A 25,020-nucleotide genomic window follows, 5' to 3' on the forward strand; every position below is an offset into this window, starting at 1 on the left:
ACCCAATGAAGTGCCGTTAAATTTGTGGAGGCAACTGTCCCTAGAGCAGCAGTTCTGGAAAATGCCCAAGAGGTGGCAGGATGTTGCTGCTCAACTCAGTCCCCCTGGACACTCCAGCTCAAGCACTACTTGCAGACTGATGGAGGTACAGAACTTTTTGTGTTTGATTAGGGAACTGGCAGAGGTACCTGGCTTGGGGGGACACTGGACAACCAGTGGCCACATGTGGAATTGACAATCCACTGGTCCCCCACCAACATACAGCGGGCGCTGGTGCTGGTAGACACTGACACAGATTGTAGTCTTGTCTATGGGAACTTTGATACATTTCCAGTCAAGGTTGCATATATAGATGGCTATGGATGCCAGTCAGTGAAAGTGAAATCTGTATCTTTGCACCTTGGCATTGGCTGCTTGGCTCCCCACTTATAAACTATGATGTTTCTCCCATACCTGAATACATTTTGGAGGTGGATATTTTACATAGCTTGGCTTTACAAACCACGGCCAGAGAATTCAGACTCCGAGTATGTGTGGTTAAGCTGGTACTCCGCAGACATACTCATCACTAGCTCCATGTCCTGCCACAACCCTTACGGATTACTTCCACCTGTCAATACCACTTGCCAGGTGGGCATACAAAGATAACTGAGACTATTAAGAAGTTAGAAAAGGTGCAGATAGTGTGTAACACCATGGACCCTACAATTTTCCAGTATGGCCAGTCAAGAAGCCTGACGGAACTTGGCAGATGACGGTGGATTATTGAGAACTAAATAAAGTAACACCCCTTTTACATGCAGCTGTACCCTCTATCATGGATTTGATGGACCCCTTGATGATGATATTGGGAGAGTACCACTATGTGGTGGACTTGGTCAATACATTCTTCTCAAATGACATTGCTCCAGAGAGCCAGGAACAGTTTGCCTTGCCATGGGAAGGGCAACAATGGACTTTCACATGCTGCCGCAGGCCTATGTGCAGAGACCCATCATATGTCATGGTCTCCTTGCCATGGATTTAGCTGCCTGGAAATGTCCAAAGGGAATCCACCCATTCCATTATACTGATGATATTATGTTAACCTCTGATTCTCTTGCAGGTTTAGAAGTGGCAGCACGCCTCTTACAACAACATTTGGCAGCATGCGGTTGGGCAGTCAACAAATCCTAGGTCCAAGGGCCTGGATTGTCTGCCAAATTCTTGATAGTTATCTGCTTGGGTAAAACAAAGGCCATACCAGAGGCCATCATTGATAAAATTCAGGCATATCCCCAGCCCACAACGATGAGGCAACTACAGACTTTTGTGGGCCTCTTGGGATATTGTTGGGCATTTATACCCCATTTGGCTCTGATGGTAAAACCGTTGTATCAGTTGACAAAAATGGGAACTACTTGGGATTGGGACAATGAGGCTGAGATGGCTTTTCTGGCAGCCAAGTGGGCCATACAGCAAGCACAGGCCCTATAAGTAATTGACCAGGGGTGCCCATTTGAACTTGATGTGCATGTGACCACAGATGCTTTTGGCGGGGCCTATGGCAGCACACAGAGGGCTTTAGAACACTGGCAGGCTTTTTGTCCCAAGTTTGGAAGGGAGCTGAGCTCTGGTATTCATTGATAGGGAAGCAGTTAATAGCTGCATATGCCACCCTTCAGGCTTGTGAGAGTGTGACAGGACAAGCAACACTAGTCATGCCTGTAGATGACTTACCCAATAGTGGGGTGGGTACCTTTATGGGTAATGACCCTCCAGACTGGGACGGCACAGACATCTACCTTAGCAAAGTGGGGCGCCTAGTCAGAACAGCAGAGTACCCTGAGTACAAGCCCCTTAGCAGCAGAATTACAAGAAGTCTTGGGACCTGTAGTGCTGATGCAAGATAAGGCCATGGGTCAGCCTGAGGCACCCTTAAACCCTGAGCCACCACCATTTAAAGAGGGGCACCTCCTCCTCCCGATGGAGCATGGTATACAGATGGGTCCAGCCAGGGTGTTATTGCTGCCTGGACCGCTGTTGCAGTCCAGCCTAGTACTGATACCATATGGTTTGATACCAGAGGTGGAAAAAGTAGTCAATGAGCTGAACTCAGGGCAGTATGGATGGTGATCACCAAGGAGGAGACACGTATGATAATCTGCCCCGATAGCTGGGCCGTTTACTGAGGCCCGACCTTGTGGTTAACTACCTGGAAGGTACACAATTGGCTAGTTGCTCACTGGCCCATTTGGGGCCAGGCCATGTGGCAAGTCCTATGGAAAGAAGGATGACCTTCTCTGACCAGGCATGGGGACCAACAGTAACCTGTGGTTGCCTGCCCTAATGCCCCTAAAGGCAGGGGAACAAAAAACCTGGCTTTGAACATGGACCCTCCAAGCCCCCATTGCCAACAGTTGGCCATCGTAGCCCTCTGGGGGGAGGACCTACAGTATGATTTACATGCCACTCCTTGGGTATTCAATACATGGCTTCCACGATTGACTGCTCGTAGGGGAGTGCTCAGGGAAGGAACCCCCCCCCAACCTTGTATTGTCTATGTGGCCTATTGTGGGCCCCCCAGTGACTTTGGCACGAACACAGGACCCAAAGAAACCATGGGGAACTGAGAAGCTGTGGTACCATTGCCCAGGGCAGAAGCCCTTGGTGGCTGCATTGTTATCCAGAGATAAAAGGTTGGCTTGTATTTTGCCTGAGAAGAGTGATTTACCTGTGAGTGCCTGTTTTGTCGTTTCGACCATAAGTTGACATGCTCTAACAGCATTGTGGAATGGGCTATGCTGAGGTGACCAATGTGTCCAACTGTTGGATCTGCACCGCCCTTCCAGTAGCAGCTGCAGATGACTTGCCCTGGCACATACATCCAGCTTCTGTGGAAAACCGGATGTGGTTAGAGACTTGGAGTCCCATGGCCAACGTTTGGAACATGACACGGCAAGCTTTGGATAGGGAGTGCCGCAAACCCATGGCATGCCCACCCCCTGGTTGACCCATAGCATTTATGATGGATAGGGCTGGTTAGTGGGGGGTTAGCCCCCAACACAGGTACCATGATGTATAGAGCAGCATTGGGGTAATGCCACCATGGGGTGGTTACCCGCCATAGCCTGCACAAATATAACATATGTCACCACACCAAAGGTGTGGTGGAATAGGCAGCTTCATCAAGGCCAGGCCCCAGTAGACTTTGTGCCCCCCTGGGAGTTTACGGGTCTATGGAGACACGGGATGGTTTTTTGCCAGTGAACTGTACTGGCTGCTGTACCTGGGAGTGGACTTATGTGCCTGCCGCTAGTATTCCCACATTGCCTAGACACCCACATAACTGAGAGGAGCTACGTTCCTGGTTTTTGCGAGTGCAAAACCAGATGGCTCTACCCCTTAGCATTAGCCATCCCTGGAGCAGGTGTCATAACTGTAGAAATACAAGTTGCAGCCCTTGCTGAGCACACTGCTCAAGCCTTGAATTACACCCAAGTTGTCCTCCTTCTGTTGACAGATGAGGTTGATCAAACCAGGAAGGTAGTACTGCAGAACCAGGTGGCCCTAGACATATTAACTGCTCCCCAAGGTGGCACCTGTGCTCTTTTGGGAACACAATGTTGTACTTTCATCCCTGACATCTTTTGGGAATACAATGTTGTACTTTTATCCCTGACAATCAACAAAATGTAACAGCAGCTTTGCAAGGAGTTTCCCAGGAAATCAAGGCAGTTGAAAGTCTTACCGATGACCCCCTACAAACATGGTGCGCATCTCTGGGCTCTGGCCTATGCTGGACTCTAATAATTATGGGCAGCATAGCGAGAATGTTAATAGTGAGCTGTTGCTCCCTGTATTGCTGCTGTGGCCTCTGGGTCCAGGGCTCTGCCCTGTGGGCACATCTCCCCACTAAGAGGACTCCCTTGGCCTAGGGGGTGGAGTATAAAGAAAATGGCTATGCTTCAGTCAGGAGTAGACCAAGGCAGACATCCAGTGCAGTATGACACAGCGGGTTTGGAGTGCAGGCACAAAATCTTGTGCACTACGTAATCACATTTACGTAGTAATTTAATGTAACCTGTGTATGTGAGCCCATGTCTGGCCTTAAGCCACTGTTGTCTGTGAGGAATATAATGGCACTGCTGACTCTGTAGGAGAGGGGGAGAGAATAAAGCCATGTCCCAACTGCCTATGGCTCCTCGAGTGTTCTTTCAGCTACCCACCACTCGTCCACCAGCTCCCCTCAGACCTCATCTCAGGTTGGAACCTGACAAACTACAAAAGTCTTGTTTGCTGCCAAGAAGATGTCAGAGTTGAGAAGGCATTATTTGGAAATGGAAGGGGAAAGAATGTCTGTATTAGTTCATTTGCATTGTTATAAAGGAATACCTGAGGTTGGGCAATTTATTTTAAAAAAGAGGTTTCACTGGCTCACAGTTCTGTAGGCTCTACAGGAAGTGTGATGCCAGCATCTGCTCTAGGCAAGGGCTGCAGGAAACTTACAGTCATGGTGGAAGGTGAAGGGGGACAGGTGTATCACATGGCAAGAACAGAAGTGAGAGAGAGAAGGGAGATGTTCCAGACTCTTTTAAACAACCAGATCTCACGTGACCTGAGCGAGAACTCACTTATCACCAAGGGGATGGTGTTAAACCATTCATGAGGTATTTGCCCTCCTGATCCAATCACCTCCCACCAAGTCCCACCTCCAACATTGGGGATTACATTTCAACATGAGATTTGGAGGAGACAAACATTCAAACCCTATCAATATGCTTTCTTTCCATTAATATCATTTCTTGTGTTTGGGATTTGCAGAATAGCACTATCTCTAAAATGAATCTGCAGTTTTCTTAACTCAAATTCTAAACAGCTTACAATGGTAGCTTTGTTAATGACTACATTGCAAAGCAACTCTCAATAAAGTTGTACCACTGTGAACTTCCTATGGGTGTCACTCATTCAACAAAGCATTTATGGAACCAGTCAGGCACTGTGTGTAAGGGTTGAGGGATGCAAAATCAAACTGCTTCTTTCCTCAAATAGCTCATGGTCCACTAAGAGAGCCTGAGCCATCATTGCTGCTTTCAGTCTTCAGCAATAACAAGGAGGGAAGGAAGCAAGGAAAGTGGGAGAAGACAGGAAAAGCTATTCTAGGTGTGGTGGGTGAGGCTACCACATGTTTAGCTCACACTGTTTTTAGTACCTTTAGTAATAGGCTTGGAAAAAGCAATTTAAATAAAAATGAGTTTAGGAGGATTTTTATGTAGGTTTCAGTTCTCAGAATAACCAAGTATGTGAGTTTTGCATGTTGTTATTCAAGATTCGGGGGGCAGGAACAAGGTGGTTGGAGCTTGAGCTTCAGGCTAGTAAATTGCTTACTTTAGGCCCCAAAATTAGGTAGGTTTGAAGAAATTAAGGAGGTGTAAAGAGACAGAGTATGGGAAAACACATTCTGTGGAGTCAGGCTGGCTGCCTTTGCATCTTGGGCAGTCACTTAACCTCTTTAAACCCTGGCTTCCTCAACTGTACTTTATGAATCTAATTCCCATATATCAGTATTATTTAAGGATTAGAAAGTGTGTAACCTACACATAGTAGACATGAAATATATGGCAGTTGAAAAAATTGATATTTAACAGGAATCTCTAAAGATTCTCTGGAAGTAGCCAAAGAGTATGGTTGTCTTTGCAATGCATTCACGTAAAGGCACACAGAGCAGTCTGTGTCCAATCCGTCACATGGTGTGAGGTGTAAACCAGTCCGATGACAGCCAGGCTCTACACACTTTAAGTTTTAATTTGTATAGATATATGATAGTTTTATATGCATATGGGGTAACTACATGCTTATTAATCCAAGGGCTTGCTCTGTCTTTTGCTGAGAGCAAATCAGTCGCCGCCTGGTATGGGGGCATGGTCTTTATCCAGTAGGCTCCAAGGGCCCAGCCTGAATCTGCTGATCTACTTCAGGCTGTAGGGACAAGTAGTAAACCTAGTTCCAAAATTCTTCTGTGTAGCAGGAGGTGGGGTACAGGCATTTTTGTCTCCTCTCAAGTCATGTAGTCAGACACTAGAACCATTCAGGGAACAGAGAGGCTAGGGCAGTTTTATGGCAACAAAGGGCTGTTTGTTAAAGGCCTGATTGGTCTTTGTTTGTTTTACTAGATGTCAACACAACAGTTCTCTGTATTTTTCTTGGAATAAACTGGCTTTTGTAACAGACACAAGGAAATGTGCCCTCGAACAACTGAGGCTTTCTAAATATTAGTGACTTTAACTTGATTAAGTATTTCCATTTCCTATTTCTATGACTTTGTGAGGCTCATGTTCCCAGAAATGCTTTTTTTTTTTTTTTTTTTAATCATGACTCTTTAAATTGGTTATGTTTTAGGTCATTCTGTTCTTATGATCTGAGTAAGTGCTAAAAGCCTTTAAGATACTTTTAAAGAATCTTTAAATAGAAATGTTTTCAGATTTCCAGCACAACAAATGAGTCTTAAAGTAACTGCAGATTCAGATATCCTCACAGATTCTTAGCATAAGGTTTTGTCAGCATTTCCTTCCTCAAGTTCTGTGTCAACTCACTGACCTCTTGCCTTCTTGGGTTACTGCCATCTTTTTGTATAGTCTCAGCTATAAAAATATGCTAGCCCTTGCAACATTTCCCTCCTAAGAAGAATGAAAATTAACCATGTGGGATTCCCCTCTCTCTGACTACTCTAAATGAGGCCAGCAAGTCACTTTTACCTCAAAGTCCTCAGACACCAAATCAGAGGGATGGTGTACCCTGACTTCCCTTGAGGTTCTAGCACAAGTGTGTAATTAACCTTGGAGCTTTGATGTTCTTCGTTACATCTCATTTTTGCATCAGTCATTTTCTCCTAGCCACTTAAAAAGTGTCTTTTGTTACTTTTATGCTATTTATATAGAAATGTCAACGTGAGATATAACTGGGCCTAAAATCTGGTAAGAAGGTACATATTTTCAACATGTCTTGTAACATTTACTGAGCACTAGCAGCTTGGATTTGCTTAGTTTTCATTTTTTAAGTTTTGATATTTTTTGTATTTGTTTTCATTGACACATTTCAATTCTAAAACATTATTTTAAAAGACTTCTCAGATCTCAGCTTACAGTATGTGTCATGGGTTTTGAAGTCACAGATCAGAAAAACCTTCATGAAATTAACAATTATTCTAATAAAAATTGTATGACTGTGGCAGTGGTTGCTATTTTGCCTTTAAATATATTCTCCCTATTAGCAATAGTACAAAATAGAAGTGAAAAAAAAATAAACTATTCTCCTTCTATAATCATTCATTTAGCTGTTTTAGTTGGTGCATGGTCATGCAAATACTTGTTTTAGTCTTTAGGTTTTTTTTAAAAATAGCCATATGACAAAGTTCTGGCCAATGGAATGTGAAAAGAAGTGTAAGAAGTGTGCACAATTTCTGAGTTATCTCTTCTTCTGTCCCCACTCACCTGAATCCTGCTGCTTGGAATGTGGTTATGCTGCTCAGCCATATTGGATTGTGCACCTGAGAGTAATACCGTAAGGACTGTGGGACACCAAGACACCTAGACCTGAAAGTGGACACCTAACAATCTTGTGGGGCAGAGTAGCCACACATACCAAGTCACACTTGCATGTGTGAGGGAAAAGAAACTATTTTGTTTGAATCAGTGTAAGTTTACTGTTATACACAACCAAAACCAATCCTCATACAGAGACTGAATATTTCCCTTATGAGAAGTCAATGTTTTCAATAGTAAAATATTGTCTCTGCCAGGTGCGGTGGCTCATGCCTGTAATCCTAGCACTTTGGGAGGCCATGGTGGGAGGATTGCTTGAGCTCAGGAGTTCGAGACCAGGCTGGGCAATATAGTGAGACCTCCTCTCTACAAAAAGTCAAAAAATTAGCTAGGTGTAGTGGCATGTGCCTGTAGTCCCAGCTACTTGGGGGCTGAGGTGAGAGAATTGCTTCAGCCTAGAAGTTCAAGGCTGCAGTGAGCCATGATCTTGCCACAGAACTCTGGTCTGGGTTACAGAGCCAGACCTTGTCTCAAAAAAAAAAAAAAAAAAAAAAAAAAAAAAAGAAAAGAAAAGAGAAGAAAAAAGTAGTCTCTAAGACATTAAATAGGGCTGGGTAAGTAGTTTATTCTGTTAAAACATTTTTTTAAAAATTGACATTTTGGGCTGGATGATATGAAGAAAAAATATTTTAAAAAGGGCTCAAAGAACATTAGAAAGTATTCTGCTTAGAAATATCTCTGGGCATCTAAACTGTTGCCCTAAGTATACTTATGTGTGGGGTTGGCTGCTTTAAAAAACGTGTTCTGTCACACCAAACTACAGTATTACTCAAGTTGTCCCAGGACCAAGAACTCCTGCTTGTTGTGAGGACATGTGGAGTCAGGGGTTCAAAGTTCTGCTTTGAAAACCGCTCATGGGATCTCCACAAGCACTGGGCTTTGGTCAGCTATGTAAAAAGGCAGAATGGGCAATGTCAACAATTTAGCAATACAAACAATAGCAAACACTTAAATGTGCTTATTATATGCACTTTACATATACTGATCCTATCTATTATAACCCTATGAGGTAGGGTCTATAATTACACCCATTTTACAGATGAAAAAACAGGCAGAGGGAAATTCTGTAACTTTTTCAAAGTTCTCCAGGTAGTAAAGGAGCAGAGCCAGGATTTGAACACAGGCAATTTGGATCCAGAATCTAGGCTCTTAACTACAAACTGTTCTGCATCCCAGTGAGAATAACAGTAATTACATATCATATCTTTATCATGTTCTGAGTGTATCTTTTAAATTCATTAAATAAAAGCCAGGCACAGTGGCACAGGCCTGTAATCCCAGCACTTTGGGAGATTGAGGCGGGCGGATCACTTGAGGTCAGGAGTTCAAGACCAGGCTGGCCAACATGGCGAAACCTCATCTCTACTAAAAATACAAAAATTAGCCAGATGTGGTGGCACACACCTGTAATGCCAGCTACTCAGGAGGCTGAGGCACAAGAATCACTTTAACCCGGGAGGCGGAGGTTGCAGTGAGTGGAGATTGCGCTACTGCACTCCAGCCTGGGCAACAGAGTGAGACCCTGTCTCAAAAAATAATAAATAAAAATTTAAAAAATTCATTATATACAACAGTCTTATGAGGTGGGTACTATTATAATTTTACAGATGAAGAAACTGAGACAAAGGGAGAGTATGTAACTTGCTCAAACTGGGGTTTAAACCCACAGCATGGCAGAGTTGACACCATTACTGCTATGCTGTACTGTCTCATCAAGCAGCAGTTGCTTCCCTCAGTAATGGGGATGCTCTCCAAGAAAGGGATTTCTGCAAATTGTCCTCTGTATATTTCCATATTCCAGGCTCTTCATTTGCCTTTCTTCCATCTCCTAACCCATAACATCTCCAGTCCTAACCACTCAGCATCTTCCCTTTCTCTGATTTTGCAACCTATCTGATTGTCTCTCACCTAGCTATCTCCTCTAGCTCACTACAGCTTTCAGCGGCTAAGTTTTGCTCATGTTAGAGGACTATTATAATAGTCTCCCTATAGTTCCTTCTTAATACAGCCAGAGTGAGGCTTTTAGCAATAAAAGTTTTTAAAGAATCCTGTGGTCAACATTTTCAGTGGCTTCCCCGCTCAGAAAGAAATCCAAGCCTTAGCATGGCCTAGCCTTGTCCCACTGCCTCCCCTGACCTCAGCTCCAACCCACTCATTTTGTTCAATCCTTGCTGGTGGCGGTGCCGTTTCTGACTAGGGAAGCAGGGCCTTTGCTCTGCTCTCTGCCCACGTATGTGGGGAGGAGAGCCACTCTCCACATCTTACCATCCTGCTTCCTTACTTAGTATCTCTGTTCAAAGATGACTTCAGGGTCTTCTTTGACCCTATCCAAAACAGCATTATACTCTGCTCACATCACTCTCTCTACTATTTTTTTCTCACAACACTCATCATCATTTGTCATAAAACATTTGTTAATTGCCTACTCTCACAAGAAAGTAAGCTCAATGAAAGCAGAACCTATGTTTTGTTTATTGATTCTTGCACCCAGAACTACTGGCACATTGAAAGTACTCAGTGTGTCGAATGGATGAACAAAGAAGTCAGTCTGCTTTCTAAAAATCTTCCTTGGCCAGTCTTTTGCTTAGTATCTCTTTTAGTTCATAGCTTTTTGATATCTCTGCATTTTCTCAATGCCATGTGGTCTGCCTTCTGTCCCTGCCAATTCCCAGGTGTATCTAGGGGTAAGGTTCAAGTTCCTAATTGCTGGATCCAATGGACAGGTTTTGGTCTTTATTTTACTTGTGTTGGCCATTCCCTCCTTCTTCAGTTATATCCTTGACATAATTATCTTTCCTGGTTCTCCTCCTCCTCCAGCTTTGATTGTTCTTTCCTGGCCTTCACCCCTAATAAGGGTGTGTGTGTTCCCTGGGACTCATCCTTGGCCCTTTCTTACTCTGGCACACAGTGGTTCCTTTGGTAATCTCAACTGCTGTGATAGGTATTCTTGTGTGTGGTCTTTTAATACTTCTGGACTTCTTTAGATGTCTAGAAGTGGAGTTACTGGGCAAAGGAGACAAACATTTTTATGATTTTCTGAAAGGGCTGCCCAATTTACAGTGCTCCTAAAAATGATCAGTTGCTCGCTTTCCATCCCAAGAATGACAGACTTCGAATAGGCAAATAGGTAAAAACAAAGGAGCAGAGAATTCCAGATTTCCAATTAAAAGGCAGGGAAGAGACAAAGTTAGCCTGAGCAGAGGCTTCAAGAGCAGAGGTATAAGAAAGGCTGCAATGGTTGTAGGCCTTGAATATTTGATCAGTAGTGAGCCACCCAAACACACTGAAGGATTCCAGCTGTTAAAGCACAGGATTCGAGGGGAGGGGCTGGAGCCAACTGGAAACATGAACACCCACCACATGATGGATCACTCCTGCCCTTCTCAGGAAGCTACATTTGGGCAGAAAATTATCAAGAATGAGAACTTTGTGAATCATGTATGCTAAGTCTTGCGATCAATAAACTGCCTGGTAAATGAAACTAAAAATGCCTGATGGGTCCTGTAGTTTCCCATAACACAAGACAAGAGGCCTGGGAAGTCCTGCTTACTTCCCAAGTTTCCTGTAAGAGAGTAAAATAAACATTGATGAATGGAAAGCACCCTTCTCTATTGGGTGACTGATAAATAATATTGTTCTCCTAAGCCCATTGGACCAGTATTCCTCCTGTCTGCATCAAAGACCAGCCTTCCCCCAAAAAGAAAACCCATCTTTTTCCCTTGGGTTGGCCTGAGTATCAGCAGAGCCAGCTATCAGGTAGTGTAGATGGGGCTCTAATCTGGGATGATAGCAATAAAAATCTGTACTGAATGTCTATTTGTGACCTGTGAGACCAAGGCTCTTTTGTGTTGCAGGTTTGGTCTCAAGGGGTGATACATCCCATTAATCTGACCTCCTACCCTTAGGTATGAATTCTTGTTTTTAAACTTATGTCTCAATTCAAGTTCCCAAGCCAAATTCCCATCCCCAGATTATTTCCCTGGGTAGATTTTCTCAAAGGGAATTATTGGATTAAGGGTATGAACTCTCCAGGTTTCTTAACTATGGCCAATTTCCATCCAAAACAGCTGTACTGGCTTACACTCACCTTAGCCTTAGATAAGCAATCAAACTTTGTGTACTCTTGCCTGTACTGGTACATACACACATGCTACTTGATAAACACAATGGCACTATATACTCCATTGCACACAGCAGTGCTAAAGACCAACAACTAGACCAACAGCCAGACCACAGTAGTTCTGGATGTCAACTTAAGCAGAGTTGATGAAGATTATATACTAAGTGACTTAATCTCTCTGAGCCTCAGTGTCCTAATCTATGAAATAGGTATAACAAAAGTGCTTCTTTCATAGACTCAGTTAAGGGAACGAGTATATATAAAAGCTCTCAGAACAGCCTTACACCTACAAAACACTTTTTTCTTTTTGAGACAGAGCCTCACATTGTCACCCAGGCTGGAGTGCAATGGTGCAATCTTGGCTCACTGTAACCTCTGCCTCCCAGGTTCAAGTGATTCTCCTGCTTCCAGCCTCCTGAATAGTTGAGATTACAGGCATGCGCCACCACGTCCAGCTCATTTTTGTATATTTTCAGTAGAGACAGGGTTTCACCATGTTGGCCAGGCTGGTCTCAAACTCCTGGTCTCAAGTGATCCACCTGCCTCGGCCTCCCAAAGTGCTGTGATTACACGCGTGAGCCACTGTGCCTGGATTCATTTGAATTCTTTAGTTACTACTAAAGATGATTTTTTTTTTCCATTGATCATTAGTATTTCTTCTTTGGTGAACTATTTTTATCATATTCTTTCCTTTTTCCTATTTGGCTATACCTATTTTTTATTAGTATGTATTCTATGTGTGTATGTATTTATATACATACACCCACACACACTTTGGGAGGCCCACTTTGGCCTCCCAAAGTGTCGGGATTACAGATACGAGCCACTGTACTCGCCTAAAATTAGCTTAAAAATATATATATATTATATATATGTGTGTATATGTGTGCGTGTATATATATATCTTAATCTACAGAGAGATGAGGTCTCACTATGTTGCCCAGGCTAGTCTTTAACTCCTGGGCTCAAGTGATCCTCTTGCCTCGGCCTCCCAAACTGCTGGGATTACAGATGTGAACCACCTCTGAAATATGTATATTCTTGGCTGAGTGTGGTGGTTCACGCCTGTAATCTCAGCACTTTGAGAGGCGGAGGACAGCAGATCACTTGCCCCTTCTCTAAGTAGGTATTTGGTGCTGGTAAAATTGGCTTATTAAATAGTCCATCTTTTCTTGACTCTTTTGAAATGCTACTCTACCACATATTTAAACACTTGTCAGTTATTAGGCTTACTGTCCTATTCTCTTTGTGTCTTCTGGGCCAGTATCAAATCCGTTTAATTTACTGTAACTTTGTAAGTCTAAGTGAACTCCCATGTTTTCATTTCTATTTTTGGTCCACACAAAATGTAAATTCTGGCCACGATGAATTTTAAGTTCTGCACATCAGTACAGTTGTAAAATATTAGCTCCTGATGACAATTACTATAAACACCAAGCAAATGAGCACAGCTATCCCTGCACTTACCTTAGAAGAACGCTTGCTAGGCTTCTTGGGATCTCCCACTGAATCCTCCCCTTCTACTTCAGTGTCTCTGTCTTCTTCTGGCCCTTGAAGCTTCCCTTCAATATGTAATTAAAAGGAAGTGAAGTTCATTTCAGTTTCTACCTTGATATGGTTTGGATGTTTGGATCCCTCATGGTTTAGCACTATCCCCTTGCTCAGTTACTTCAAGTGAGATTTGATTGTTTTCAAGTCTCCCGCCTCACTCCCTTGCTTCTTCTCTCAGGCCTGCTCTCGTCTTTGGCTACGAGTAAAAGCTCCTTGAGGCTTCACCAGAAGCCAGTGCCATGCAGCCTGCCATGAGCCAATTAAACCTCTTTTCTTTGTAAATTACCTAACCTCAGGTATTTATAGCAACGCCAAGAACAGACTAACACTACTACCCTTCTTAGGACAAAATTGACCAGATACGCAGATTTCATATTTTGTGGCTTACACAGCCACTAAGCTAGCTGGCAGTGACAGTGTGGTGTGCTTAATGCTTCCATGTAGTGTTTTTTTTTTTTTTTTTTTTTTGAGACAGGGTCTCGCTCTGTCGCCCAGGCTGGAGTGCAGTGGCGCAATCTCGGCTCACTGCAAGCTCCGCCTCCCGGGTTCACGCCATTCTCCTGCCTCAGCCTCCTGAGTAGCTGGGACTACAGGCGCCCGCCACCGCGCCCGGCTAATTTTTTGTATTTTTAGTAGAAACGGGGTTTCACCGTGGTCTCGATCTCCTGACCTTGTGATCCGCCCGCCTCGGCCTCCCAAAGTGCTGGGATTACAGGCGTGAGCCACCGCGCCCGGCCCATGTAGTGTTCTTAAAAGTTAAAGAAACCCGACTCCCTAGACAGCCTGAGTGGGGGGCAGTGGGGGGCTACTTGGTATTTCCTTCTCTACGGTCTCAGTCAGAGGCACGGTAACTCAGTACTTGTTTATCCAGAGCACAGGACAGCTGCCAAGGGACTAAGGCTCAAGAAAGACAGGCAGGGTACCTAACTGGAGAAAGCTCCAACAGAGCAAGGTTTAGCTCTCAAGGTCAATCACACACAATTTTTATTTCGAAACCAACTTTAGGCTGGGTGTGGTGGCTCACGCCTGTAATCCCAGCCCTTTGGAGGTGGAGGCGGGATCACTTAAGGTCAGGAGTTCGAGACCAGCCTGGCCAACATAGTGAAATCCCATCTCTATTAAAATACAAAAATTAGCCAGGCATGGTGGCAGACGCCTGAGGCAGGAGAATTGCTTGAACCCCGGAGATGGAGGTTGCAGTGAGCTGAGATCACGCCACTGCACTACAGCCTGGGCAACAGAGCAAGACTCCATCTCAAAACAAAAACAATTTTTTTTTTTTTTTGAAGCACGGTCTCACCTCACTCTGTTGCCCAGGCTGGAGTGCAGTGGCGTGACCTCTGCTCACTGCACCATCAACCATTCTGGGTTCAAGTGATCCTCCCATCTCAGCGTTCTGAGTGGCTGGGACTTAAATTTTTTTTCAATGTTGTAGAGACGGGGTTTCACCATGTTGGCCAGGCTGGTCTCAAGCTCCTGGGCCCAAGTGATCCGCCCACTTTGGCCTCCCAAAGTGTTGGGATTACAGACATGAGCCACTGCACTGGCCTAAAATTATCTTTTGTATTAGATAAAAAGGTATTTTGAACCAGAGCTTATCAGAAAACAAAACTTTTTCTAACCTCACCTTTCTCTCCTAGTTGTCTGCCTAAAATCAGTTTAATCTTTGCTTCAAGTTACATCTGCCCCAGAACAAATACCATAGAAAGAACTTTCATTAACTTTAACAATGTGGTCAGTTTCATACAACTACATCTACATACTACATCAACAACAAATGGGACACAGTGAGTGCTTATGCTAAAATTAGACTAGGAATACAAGCTAGGAACACAGAAAACCTTTTGGATTGGCGATACTTCAAACAGGACTTTACTTCTTAGTAACAGCAAGAAATGAGCTTAATGTTTTCAGTGAGAGACTGCATGGATGATAATGCAGGATTTCTTTTCTGAAACTTTAGACAGCAGAATTCCAGATGGGCTAGTCACACCCATGAATGGCAGCAAGTGTGGCAGAACAAAGATCTAAGCTGACTGCAGAGGCCACTGATGAAAGCTGTGAAGTATCTTTCCTGGAAGGCAAGAATAAATTCATTTGGCTTAGTACTGTGGTGTCTCCATACACTGTGACCTGGTCACTGCTAGCACACAAGAGCCACACTCACTTTGAAGAGATATTTTTTTTCTCCATGGAATTTTGTAGAATAAGCAGAGTTTGGAAGCGTGTCTGTGAGTTATGATAAACGAGAAGCATCTTGAAATTATTTTTAGTTCAAGAAAAACATCCCATAAAGGCCTATTTCCCATAAGTCACATTTTGTTGGCTTCTGGAAAAGCAGAAGACTCCTAGGCTAACATAAGGAAGTCCTCTTCCGAAATATGTATTCTCATAGTCACTGGTTAAGAAAGGGATACCTTTTTAAAAATGCTGAATGCTGACAGATGTTAAATCAAAGGCAAATAATTTTGAAAACGATTTGGGACAGGTATAGTTGTCCTCTGCTTACAGTCTTCTCTCTTATTTCAGCCAATACTTACTTGCTAACTGGATTTATTTCAGCCAATACCTACTTGCTAACTGGAGAGTAAAATGATGTGAGCATGTATGAGTTTACAGCCTGATGTAGTTATGTAATCAACAGCTGATTTACTTCACTCATACTTTGGTTAAAGATGCTCTTGTCGCACGTTTGCATTCTTCCTTGTCAACGATGTCTGGGCATCAGAGGAGGAGGCAGGAAATGTGCTTCACTAAAGACCACTGGGAATAAAGAGTGGCCATCAGTCTAGATTGCAGAGGGAAAAAATCTCCATGTCAGTTTATATATTTAAATTATGTGACAGCAGGTCACAGAGAGAACAACGGACCATGAAATCAAAGATTTGATTTTCATCTGTTAACTTACTGATCTGGGCAAGTTCCTTTTTTTTTTAAAACAGGGTCTCACTCTGTCATCCAGGCTGGAGTGTGCAGTGGTGTGATCCCAGCTCACTGCAGCCTCAACCTCCTGGACTTGGGTGATCCTACCACTTCAGTCTCCCAAGTAGCTGGGACTATAGGCATACACCTGGCTAAGTTTTGTATTTTTGGTACAGACAGCGTTTCACCATGTTGCCCAGGCTGGTCTTGAACTCCTGGGCTCAAGTGATCATGCACCTCAGCCTCCCAAATTACTGGAATAACGGGTGTGAGCCACTGCACCCAGCTCCTTTTCTGATTTCTGCATATAGAATGGGTAAAATGTGGATAATACTTATCAAACACAGCCCAAAAGTTGTTTAAACAACAAAATAAAAATGGCTATGAAGCACGTCACATACTGAAACATACTTAAAAAAAAAATAAGGCAATATGAAAGAAACAAGCCACAGACCTTAAATATAAACACCTCCTCAAACATCAGAAGAGACAAAAATTTGTAAAGGAGAATAACTTATAAAAGTACAATTTCCCAGTTTATATGAAAATGGTTTAATAATAGTGAAACTTAGAAGCTGATAAAATTTATTGGCTATGACTACATTTTTTCTCCAATCACAGCAAATATTATGCAGACACATCAATGCAAAGCTTTTAATCCTTTATCATGTACTCTGAACCCTATGCACTACTAAATAGGCAACATGATACAATCAAAGGTTTCTTTGGCAGATGTAATTGTATGTACCGAAACGTTACACTTAACTGCATATTATCCCTTAAACTTACCTGACTAAAGGCATCTGATCAAAAGACAGAAAGTGAACAATTTTAATAAGTAGTTGCGTTTATCAGTAAGAGTCTACAAGGTAACAAAAAGTGTAAAGAGACATCTTTTTGAAAATTTATATAAAACCTTCCATGTTACTAAACCAACAAATATAATCACCTGGGTATACTTTTATTAGGGAAAAATGATGATATTGATGATAATAAAAAGAGAAAGGGAAAATGAAAATGCATCTCAGACCAGAATACCATAACAAAAGTTTTGTGGAAGCTGCATTTTATTTGAAAATCCACCCATTTTGCTAACATACATTTTAATATTGTAAACAAAAATAGAATCTGCAGAGACAATGCAACAAGAATGCTTAAACTCATGTACAGAATTGCTTTCCTACAATGAACTGTCCTTCTTAAGGCCCCTCTCAACCCAAATGTTAAAGATGTATTTACACAAAGCACCGATCAACAGTGCAGTTTAATTCTTCGTTTACTAAACTCTTGGCTAGACATTAACTTTAAAGATACTATTGTCCCTTATTTAAAAGGTACATGGATCATAACATGGCACGAGCCAAATAAAAGGTTCAAGGACTTTGCCCCCCTTACCCCCCCTTGTAACACCTTCTAGAGTTTTAGTGAAAAGAAGGAAAGTCTTGAAGTGAAAGCAATTCCTCACATTCATTTTGGAAAGGCCCTAATGTCAAATGGAAAATAATGACATGCCAAGCACAAAGCAGTAAAGATCCTTCCCAATGCACTAATGCTGAATTTAAAATGTAGTGCTTTTCCTAGTCAGTGAACTGTTCCCTGGCAAAATTCTAGGCACAGAATTGACTATAAGGATTAATGCATTTATAATGCTTCCCTAATATCCCATAGAGGCTGAGAATTCTTAAGAGATTCAGACCTATGGACTTGCCTTAAAATATTTAGTGCTCTGTATGTCAGCTGAGAAAAGCATTCTGAATCAGATTCATTCTTGTGGATAAAAATCAAACATACTGTGCACATCCATACTCATTTGCATAAGGAGGTCTGATACAATATTAATGTTATGTAAAATTGATAATCATAAATAAATACAAATACTTAAGGAATGTCTACTGCAAACTGAGTATAATTTTTTTTAAAAAAAGAAAAGTTAATTTCAGTTACTGTTTCTGTATTTGTGAGGACTGGAGAAAAGAAAGATAATACATAATTAGGAATTTTAATTTTGATCCCTCAAAAGAGTCCTGTTGAAATATAGTAAAGGACACAGTTCTTCTCTCCAGGCAGCTTTTCCAAATACAAATTTCACACTTTCCAAATAAGGGCTTTTCTTGATAGGTTACTGATTATGGGTATTAACAGGAGTTGAAAGAACTGAAGGGTTAGTCACCAAAAAGACAGATCTTAGTCTTAAATCATAGCAATTCTTGGCTTTATAAACTGTATTGATACGTTCTCCTATAAACTAGTCCCAATTTCCTTCATGGGCCTTCACTGAGTTACTTGTAGCATTCTAGTGGAAGAAGAAAGTTTAAGAGATTTAAGAGACAGCAGTTTGGATTTTGCTGGAAGTAAGGATTTTGCTGCTTGAGCACTTGTCTTTTTGGAGTAATTCCATTTTCTTCCATCAAGTTACATAAACTGTATCTGGAAAAAAAAAAAGTGGGTATGTTAATTCATTGTATTGTAGGATGTCTTCTCCTAAGTAAAAATGCTTTGCGGTCTTTACCATTTAACTGGCCCAGAAGTGTTCACAACATGCTAATCACAAACCCTGTTTATAAAACAAAGTCAGTATTACAAACTTATGTGCCAGAGAGCCCAATATTTGACACATATAGGACTTCCAAATAATGATTTTTTGTTGTTGTTGTTTTTGAGACAGGGTCTTGCTCTGCTGTCTAGGCTGGACTGCAGTGGCGTGATCAAAGCTCACTGGCTGGGCACCGTAGCTCACATCTGTAATCCCAGCACTCTGGGAGGCTGAGGCACGCGGATCACCTGAGGTGAGTTCGAGAGTTCGAGACTGGCCTGGCCAATACTGTGAAACCCTGTCTCTACTAAAAATACAAAAATTAGCCAGGTGTGGTGGCGGGCGCCTGTAATCCTAGCTACTTGGGAGGCTGAGACAGGAGAATTGCTTGAACCCGGGAGGCAGAGGTTGCAGTGGGCTGAGATCGTGCCACTGCACTCCAGCCTGGGCGACAAGAGCAAAACTCCATCTCGGAAAAAAAGAAAAGCTCGCTGGACCTCCTGGACTCAACCAACCCTCCTGCCTCAGCCTCCTGAATAGCTAGGACTGCAGACAGTCGCCACCACAGCTGGCTATTTTTTTGGGAGGGGTAGAGACTAGGGTCTCATCATATTGCCCACACTGATCTTGAACTACTAGCCCCAAGTGATCCTCCTGCATCAGCCTCTCAGGGTGCTGGGATTACAGGCATAAGCAACCACATCTGGGCCAAATACTTAACTGCTAAAAATCGAGGAATAGCATGTGGAGGAGGAGAAGAAAGATCAATGACCTATTTTTTCATGACAAGTTCAGAAAAATCTCTCCATAAGCACAAATACCACACGCAAAATTTCATTTGGGAAGCAAAATTTGAAGTATTATTTCCAAATGATATACAATTAGAGATAATAAAGGGAACAGTAATACTATACTAAGTCATTTTTATTAACATAAATAAAAATCTGAAAGAGCCATAAAAAATATTTTTCAATAGGGTACCACTGTTCATTCAAAGATATTTCACTCACGATTTCCCTTAAACTGCCCATCCAAGGATCTATTACTGAAGTAGATGTGCTAATAAACTTGCCAAATCAGAAGACTATAAACTCCCAAAGATCTAGAAGGTATATCTAAACTGGGGGCTAGAGCACCAAGAAGAACAAATTGCACTGTCTTCCAGCAAACAGAGGCAGTGTGGATCATACGCAGAATCCTTCTAATCAACAGGGCTTAAGTATTCACTTGCCCTTAATTAAAAAGCAAACTTTATCCAATCTCATCCATTTACTGTGAGCAGTGGGTGAGATTACTTTAATTATGTTAAAGATATTTTCCAAAAGTTGTTTTTCCTTATGTCCTATCTTTTCATTCTGCACCTAAAGAATAGAGGAAGAGGAGGAAGAGGAGAGGGAACCTAGAGTCCTTTAAAGAAATGAAAGAGAAGCGTGAATTGTGTTTAATGTTTGGTAATTGTTTTTAAGTCCCCATCTCCCACAACAAGCAGCAATACCTAAAGTGATTTATAAGAAATCCTCCAAAGAGAGCTCTGCAAAAGGGTCCTTTCCTGAAGCTCTGTGAGGACTGTGACTGGAGGGGCTGGATGCTGCCGACGGCTGGGGGAAAAGAAGACAGAGAGAGGGAAAGAAAAAAAGATCTCAGAATGACAGAACATGAAAACAGAAAATGTATGAAAGAAGAAGTGGTTTTTGTTTTGTCATCTTTAATAAATATAAGGGCAGTCTTTGTAGAAAATGGATTAAGACAAAAGTTTCAGTAGCATGTCAAGTTAAAAGGTATGCAATGGCATGTGTTTTTCAGAAAACAAACTCTTGCTTCTGAAATTTCAAAGGAATAATGTCTTTTACCCAAAAGGTTGATATAAGCTGATCCATGGTTAAGAATTTTAATGTGTGTATGGGGGGGCGGTGGGGCGGATAGGGGAGGGAATACATAATTGCATTTTTGTTTAAAATTGAGAGAACATGTTTCCTGTGCCCAGGCTATCTGTCCAAAGCTGTGCAACTCTGACCTCAGTCCAGAGCCAACACATCTAGCTGCAATATTCTTTCCTTTCTTTCTTCATAAGGGTCAAAAAGTCCTGTCCTAGGTTCACACACTTTTCACATGAAGTTGTCTCCTGCTCGTTTATCTGGACAAACTGCAGCTGACACACACACTGTGGGAGGTGAAAGGGACCTTAGAGGTTACCTACTGTAACTGTCCACATACTGCCCTGAATATGGGGAATACTTAAGATCTTGGATCCTGCTTCCTGTTTGGACATATTTACTTGATTCTTAAAATCTGTCCTATTGTTTAATTCGAATATACTGTAAGGCAAGTAAACCACTGAAGTCAGTATGTACCTTTATTCTCCCAAAGATAGACTATTCTTGAACAAGATACTAATTTTCATACATGTATCCTTCATTAAGCTGACACGAGCGTTTCAAACCCAACATGAACCATTTTACTTTGGAACAAGCTTTTAATTCTTTTTCTCCCTCTATAAGACTGCAAACCATGTAAGCACAGAACTATTACAAAATCAGCTATTCTTTTAGGGATGTCCAACTGAGCAATAAAAGTTGACTAACTGGAAATAGTTTCAATTCATACTTCAACATTCAAATCCTACAGAAGATTTCTTTGCTGGTGCCAAGTGATTTCATTTCTACCTCTTTATTTATTTATTTATTTATTTATTTTGGAAAAGCACTATAGAGAATGAACAGCCAATGAACTTCAGCAAATATTACATCACTAGTATATGCAATTTGTTCTGGATGCCAAGATCAATTTATAGCCATCAGTTATACTCAGGGTTGAGTAATTTCCTAATGCATATCTTGTTCCCAAAAACAAATGTTCAAAGACAATGGGAAGAGACAAATGGAAGCATGATGGAGTCACGCAGGCAGCTACAGATGGGAGGACAGAGCAGCATGCCTGGGCTTGAGGTTTCAAATACCATCCACGCAGAGACAAATTAAGGTGTAACAACTGGAAAGATTCCCCCTCCTCCCTCTTCAGCGCTACCATGGATGGCCAATCAAAAGCAGAATGATTTCAAGTAAAGCGATCATCAGTTACTGAGCTGGAGGGAGTCCAACATCCACACTTATCTCCAAGATTAACTTCGTTTCTCTCTGAAGCAGATTTTCTTTCACCTGAAGTTAAAACAACAGCAACAGCAAATCCTACTTATTGCAGATAGGCTGCATCTAAAATCAGAAGTTTCCTATGACAGCCCTACACTGAATTACCTTCTTAAATCACATGTTTTCATGAGGGTAGCAGTCTGAAGACCTGACAGACCCACAGTAAAATGCCCCTGAAGAATATAGAAGAGAAAAATCCATTCTCAATATGTGAGCATACTGCTAAACAAGCCCTAGAGGCTTATAAACAATGTTGAAAAGGATCATTTTTCCTTGGGAAAAAGAGTTGGTTTTTTATTAGAACTTCTAGTAGTCTCTTAAATTGGTAAAACACATACATACACGTCTTATGTCTATAAAAATGTAGCCAAACTAAAACATGACAGAGACCACCAACAAGAAAACAAGACAACATCCTTGGAATAAGTTTCTTATCATTAATATCCGTATCAAGCAGATGAAATCGTAGCCAGGGCTAGCTTGGCTGACTGCACAGCTCCAAGGAGTGGGACACTCAGCAGCCCCTGACCATCCTACCCCTTCCTGGCATCTTTTCCAAAGCACAGACACACCTTGCACTGGTGACAAAGTAGTCACCCCAGAGAGTAAATAAGAGAAGGAAAGGAAATGTGCTTCATTAGCCCAGTTACTGCTCAGGAAAATCAAGAACAAAATAGCATGAAGAGGCAATGGGATCTTGGTGGGTGAGAAGTAGAATTTTAAAACTATAAGAGCTGGCTCGACTCTACTTATTCCTGTGAGTAAATTAAAGAACATGATGTAGGGTTGCTAAAGAACATAAAAAGGCATAAAAAGTACTAGAGGATAAAAAATTAAAAATACAAACCAGCAACAAAAAGACAGCTATTCACATAAATCACAAAATCATCAAATTTTACAAGAGAGCATGTTATTTGTTGTTCTGGACACCAAGACAAATCATAATTGATCTTTTCAGTCAAGCCCTACTACTATGTTGCCAGGTATCTATCACAAATAAAACTAAAACAAAACACAAACAAAAAGAGCCTTTATCTATTTATTTCAAATAACATTCTCTATCCCAAAATTCCCACAGAGCCAAAAAATAACTGGTATAGCTACCAGTTCGTTCAAATCAAAATGACCTATGTCACAACTGAAGATGTCTTAAACAAAATGGTCAATCGTAATGGTCCAATACAGACAAAGTCTTTTCTCATGTACAGAAAAACAAAATACTGAGAAGAACAGCATATAAATCAAAATACTAAAATCTGCAAGTGGTTGATGATAGTATCTCTTAAATTCCTTCTCCCCTCCTCCACTACTCTAATCAATCTTTACGAAAAAATACAGTAAAATGTTACCAAAATCTTTGCGTTATATCCAGAGCAATGATTTTTTTGGTTATAGAGTGTGTTTCATATAATCTATCTATCAACATTGTCTTGTTCTGTCACCCAGGCTGAAGTGCAGTGGCGCAGTCACAGGTCACTGCAACCTCAATCTCCTGGGCTCAAGTGATTTTCCTATCTCAGCCTCCCAAGTAGCTGGGATTACAGGCATGCACGACCACACCTGGCTTTTTTTTTAAGTTAAGGTCCTGCAATGTGGTACAGGATGGGTCAGACTGACTTTAATAAAGGACAAACACACCTAGCTTAAAGAAGGTTAAAAAAAAAAAAGTCTATTGACAGACTATCATAAAATAAAAATGGTTACTCCTTCGTTATACTCCTGTTTAACACTAAACAAAGAAAATTTCAGGTTAGAAGAAGAAAATACCAACAATCTCAGAAAGTCAGCCTAGTGGAATTAAAAGCTTATGAAAGACTAAATAGTTGGATATTTAAGAAAAAACTTGTGACATATCATTTGGCTGTACTTAAAATTCTTAGAGAACCAACTTTGCCACATCTTTACATTTTAATTTTTCAGTCACCCAAAAGCCTGGATAGAAACTTAACAATGCTGTAGAGATTCATTTTGTCTCATTGGCAAAATCAACATCTTAAGAGAAAAATGGATTGTACTCCCTTTGCTTGGAACAACAGTGCCAGGTTTTGTAGAAAGATGGAACTGAATCTAATCCTAACTCTCTTATAAAATGGGATTTAGAATACCAGGCCCAATACCTGTATTCCTGCTTATGGCTGTCTTGAGAATTAAATGAACATAAGCACTCAGCATGCTGCCTGGCATATATTAAGCAGCTCAAATATTCTTAGTTCCATCTTCCCTACTACCTACCATCAAATGTTCATCTACAGTTATAAGTGGCCTAGTTCAAATGTCATTGCCTCTGTGTTGTTCTTGCTCTTCTGCTGTGCTCTGTATGTCTTTCTTATAAGGGCTCTCATTCTATTATCAACCAGTCACTTGTCCATCTGTATTACATTCACCTTTAGGCTGCTCAGGTGCAAGAAAGACTTTATCTGTCCCTTGTTCAGTAAGTAGCAGTCACTTACACATTGTAAGAATTCTAAAATGTGCAAAATTAAAATGCCTTTTGGTGATAAAACAAGCTCCATATAAAAACAGTCTCCAAAGTGGGGTGTACAAAGAAATTATTACAACTGTACTATTTTTAAAAATTCCTATTTTTGCATGTTTTAAGTGTACCTCATATATTGTTGTAGAAATATATGAATGTAATCTATAAATACACATACAGTCATGTTACATACTTGCTATGGTTTTGAATGTTTCTTACAAAACTCTTGTTTAAATCTGGTTGCCATTGTAAACAGTATTGAGAGTTAGGACTTTTAAGAGGTATTTAGGTTCTCATCAAGGGAGTGGGTTCGCCCCCTTTTGTTCTCTCTCTGCTTTCTGCCTGCTGTGTGATACCTTCCACCATATTATCATGCACCAAGAAGGCCCTTGCCAAATCCCAACACCTTGATACTAGACTTTCCAGCCTCCAGAACTGTGAGCCAATACATTTCTGCTCTTTATAAACTACCCAGTCTATGGTATTCTGTTACATCAGCACAGACTTAGACAATGTCCTAATACTGCTGTGTAATCAAAACATTTAGAGACCATGGTGCTACTAAATAGGATTCCACAGAGACACTGAGTCACAGAACAGTTAGGCTGTTTTGGGGTAATGTTTAGAACATGACCAGGCCATTAGTGGTACATTGAATCCAGTTGCTTAGGGATAAAAATATACACTGCTGC

The 25,020-nt window shown here is 41.5% G+C and overlaps 1 protein-coding gene across 16 annotated transcripts in view; it reads right to left on the minus strand.

Annotated features, from left to right (window-relative positions):
• Window positions 1–17,222: 17,222 nt before the first annotated feature.
• Window positions 17,223–25,020, minus strand: part of PICALM (phosphatidylinositol binding clathrin assembly protein) — a 113,146-nt gene continuing 105,348 nt past the window's right edge. For 9 of the 16 annotated variants that reach the window (XM_050755828.1, XM_050755826.1, XM_050755827.1 and 6 more), the window contains one exon: window positions 20,202–20,304. In XM_050755828.1, coding sequence (XP_050611785.1) covers window positions 20,212–20,304 — 93 coding nt within the window. In that variant the 3' untranslated portion in view covers window positions 20,202–20,211. Of the gene's footprint in view, window positions 18,601–20,201; window positions 20,305–25,020 lie in introns of those variants that run through there. The other 7 variants (XM_050755833.1, XM_050755839.1, XM_050755840.1 and 4 more) reach the window with 1 other exon arrangement.

The sequence above is a fragment of the Macaca thibetana genome, chromosome 14 (assembly GCF_024542745.1).
Source record: "Macaca thibetana thibetana isolate TM-01 chromosome 14, ASM2454274v1, whole genome shotgun sequence".
Taxonomy (NCBI): domain Eukaryota; kingdom Metazoa; phylum Chordata; class Mammalia; order Primates; family Cercopithecidae; genus Macaca; species Macaca thibetana.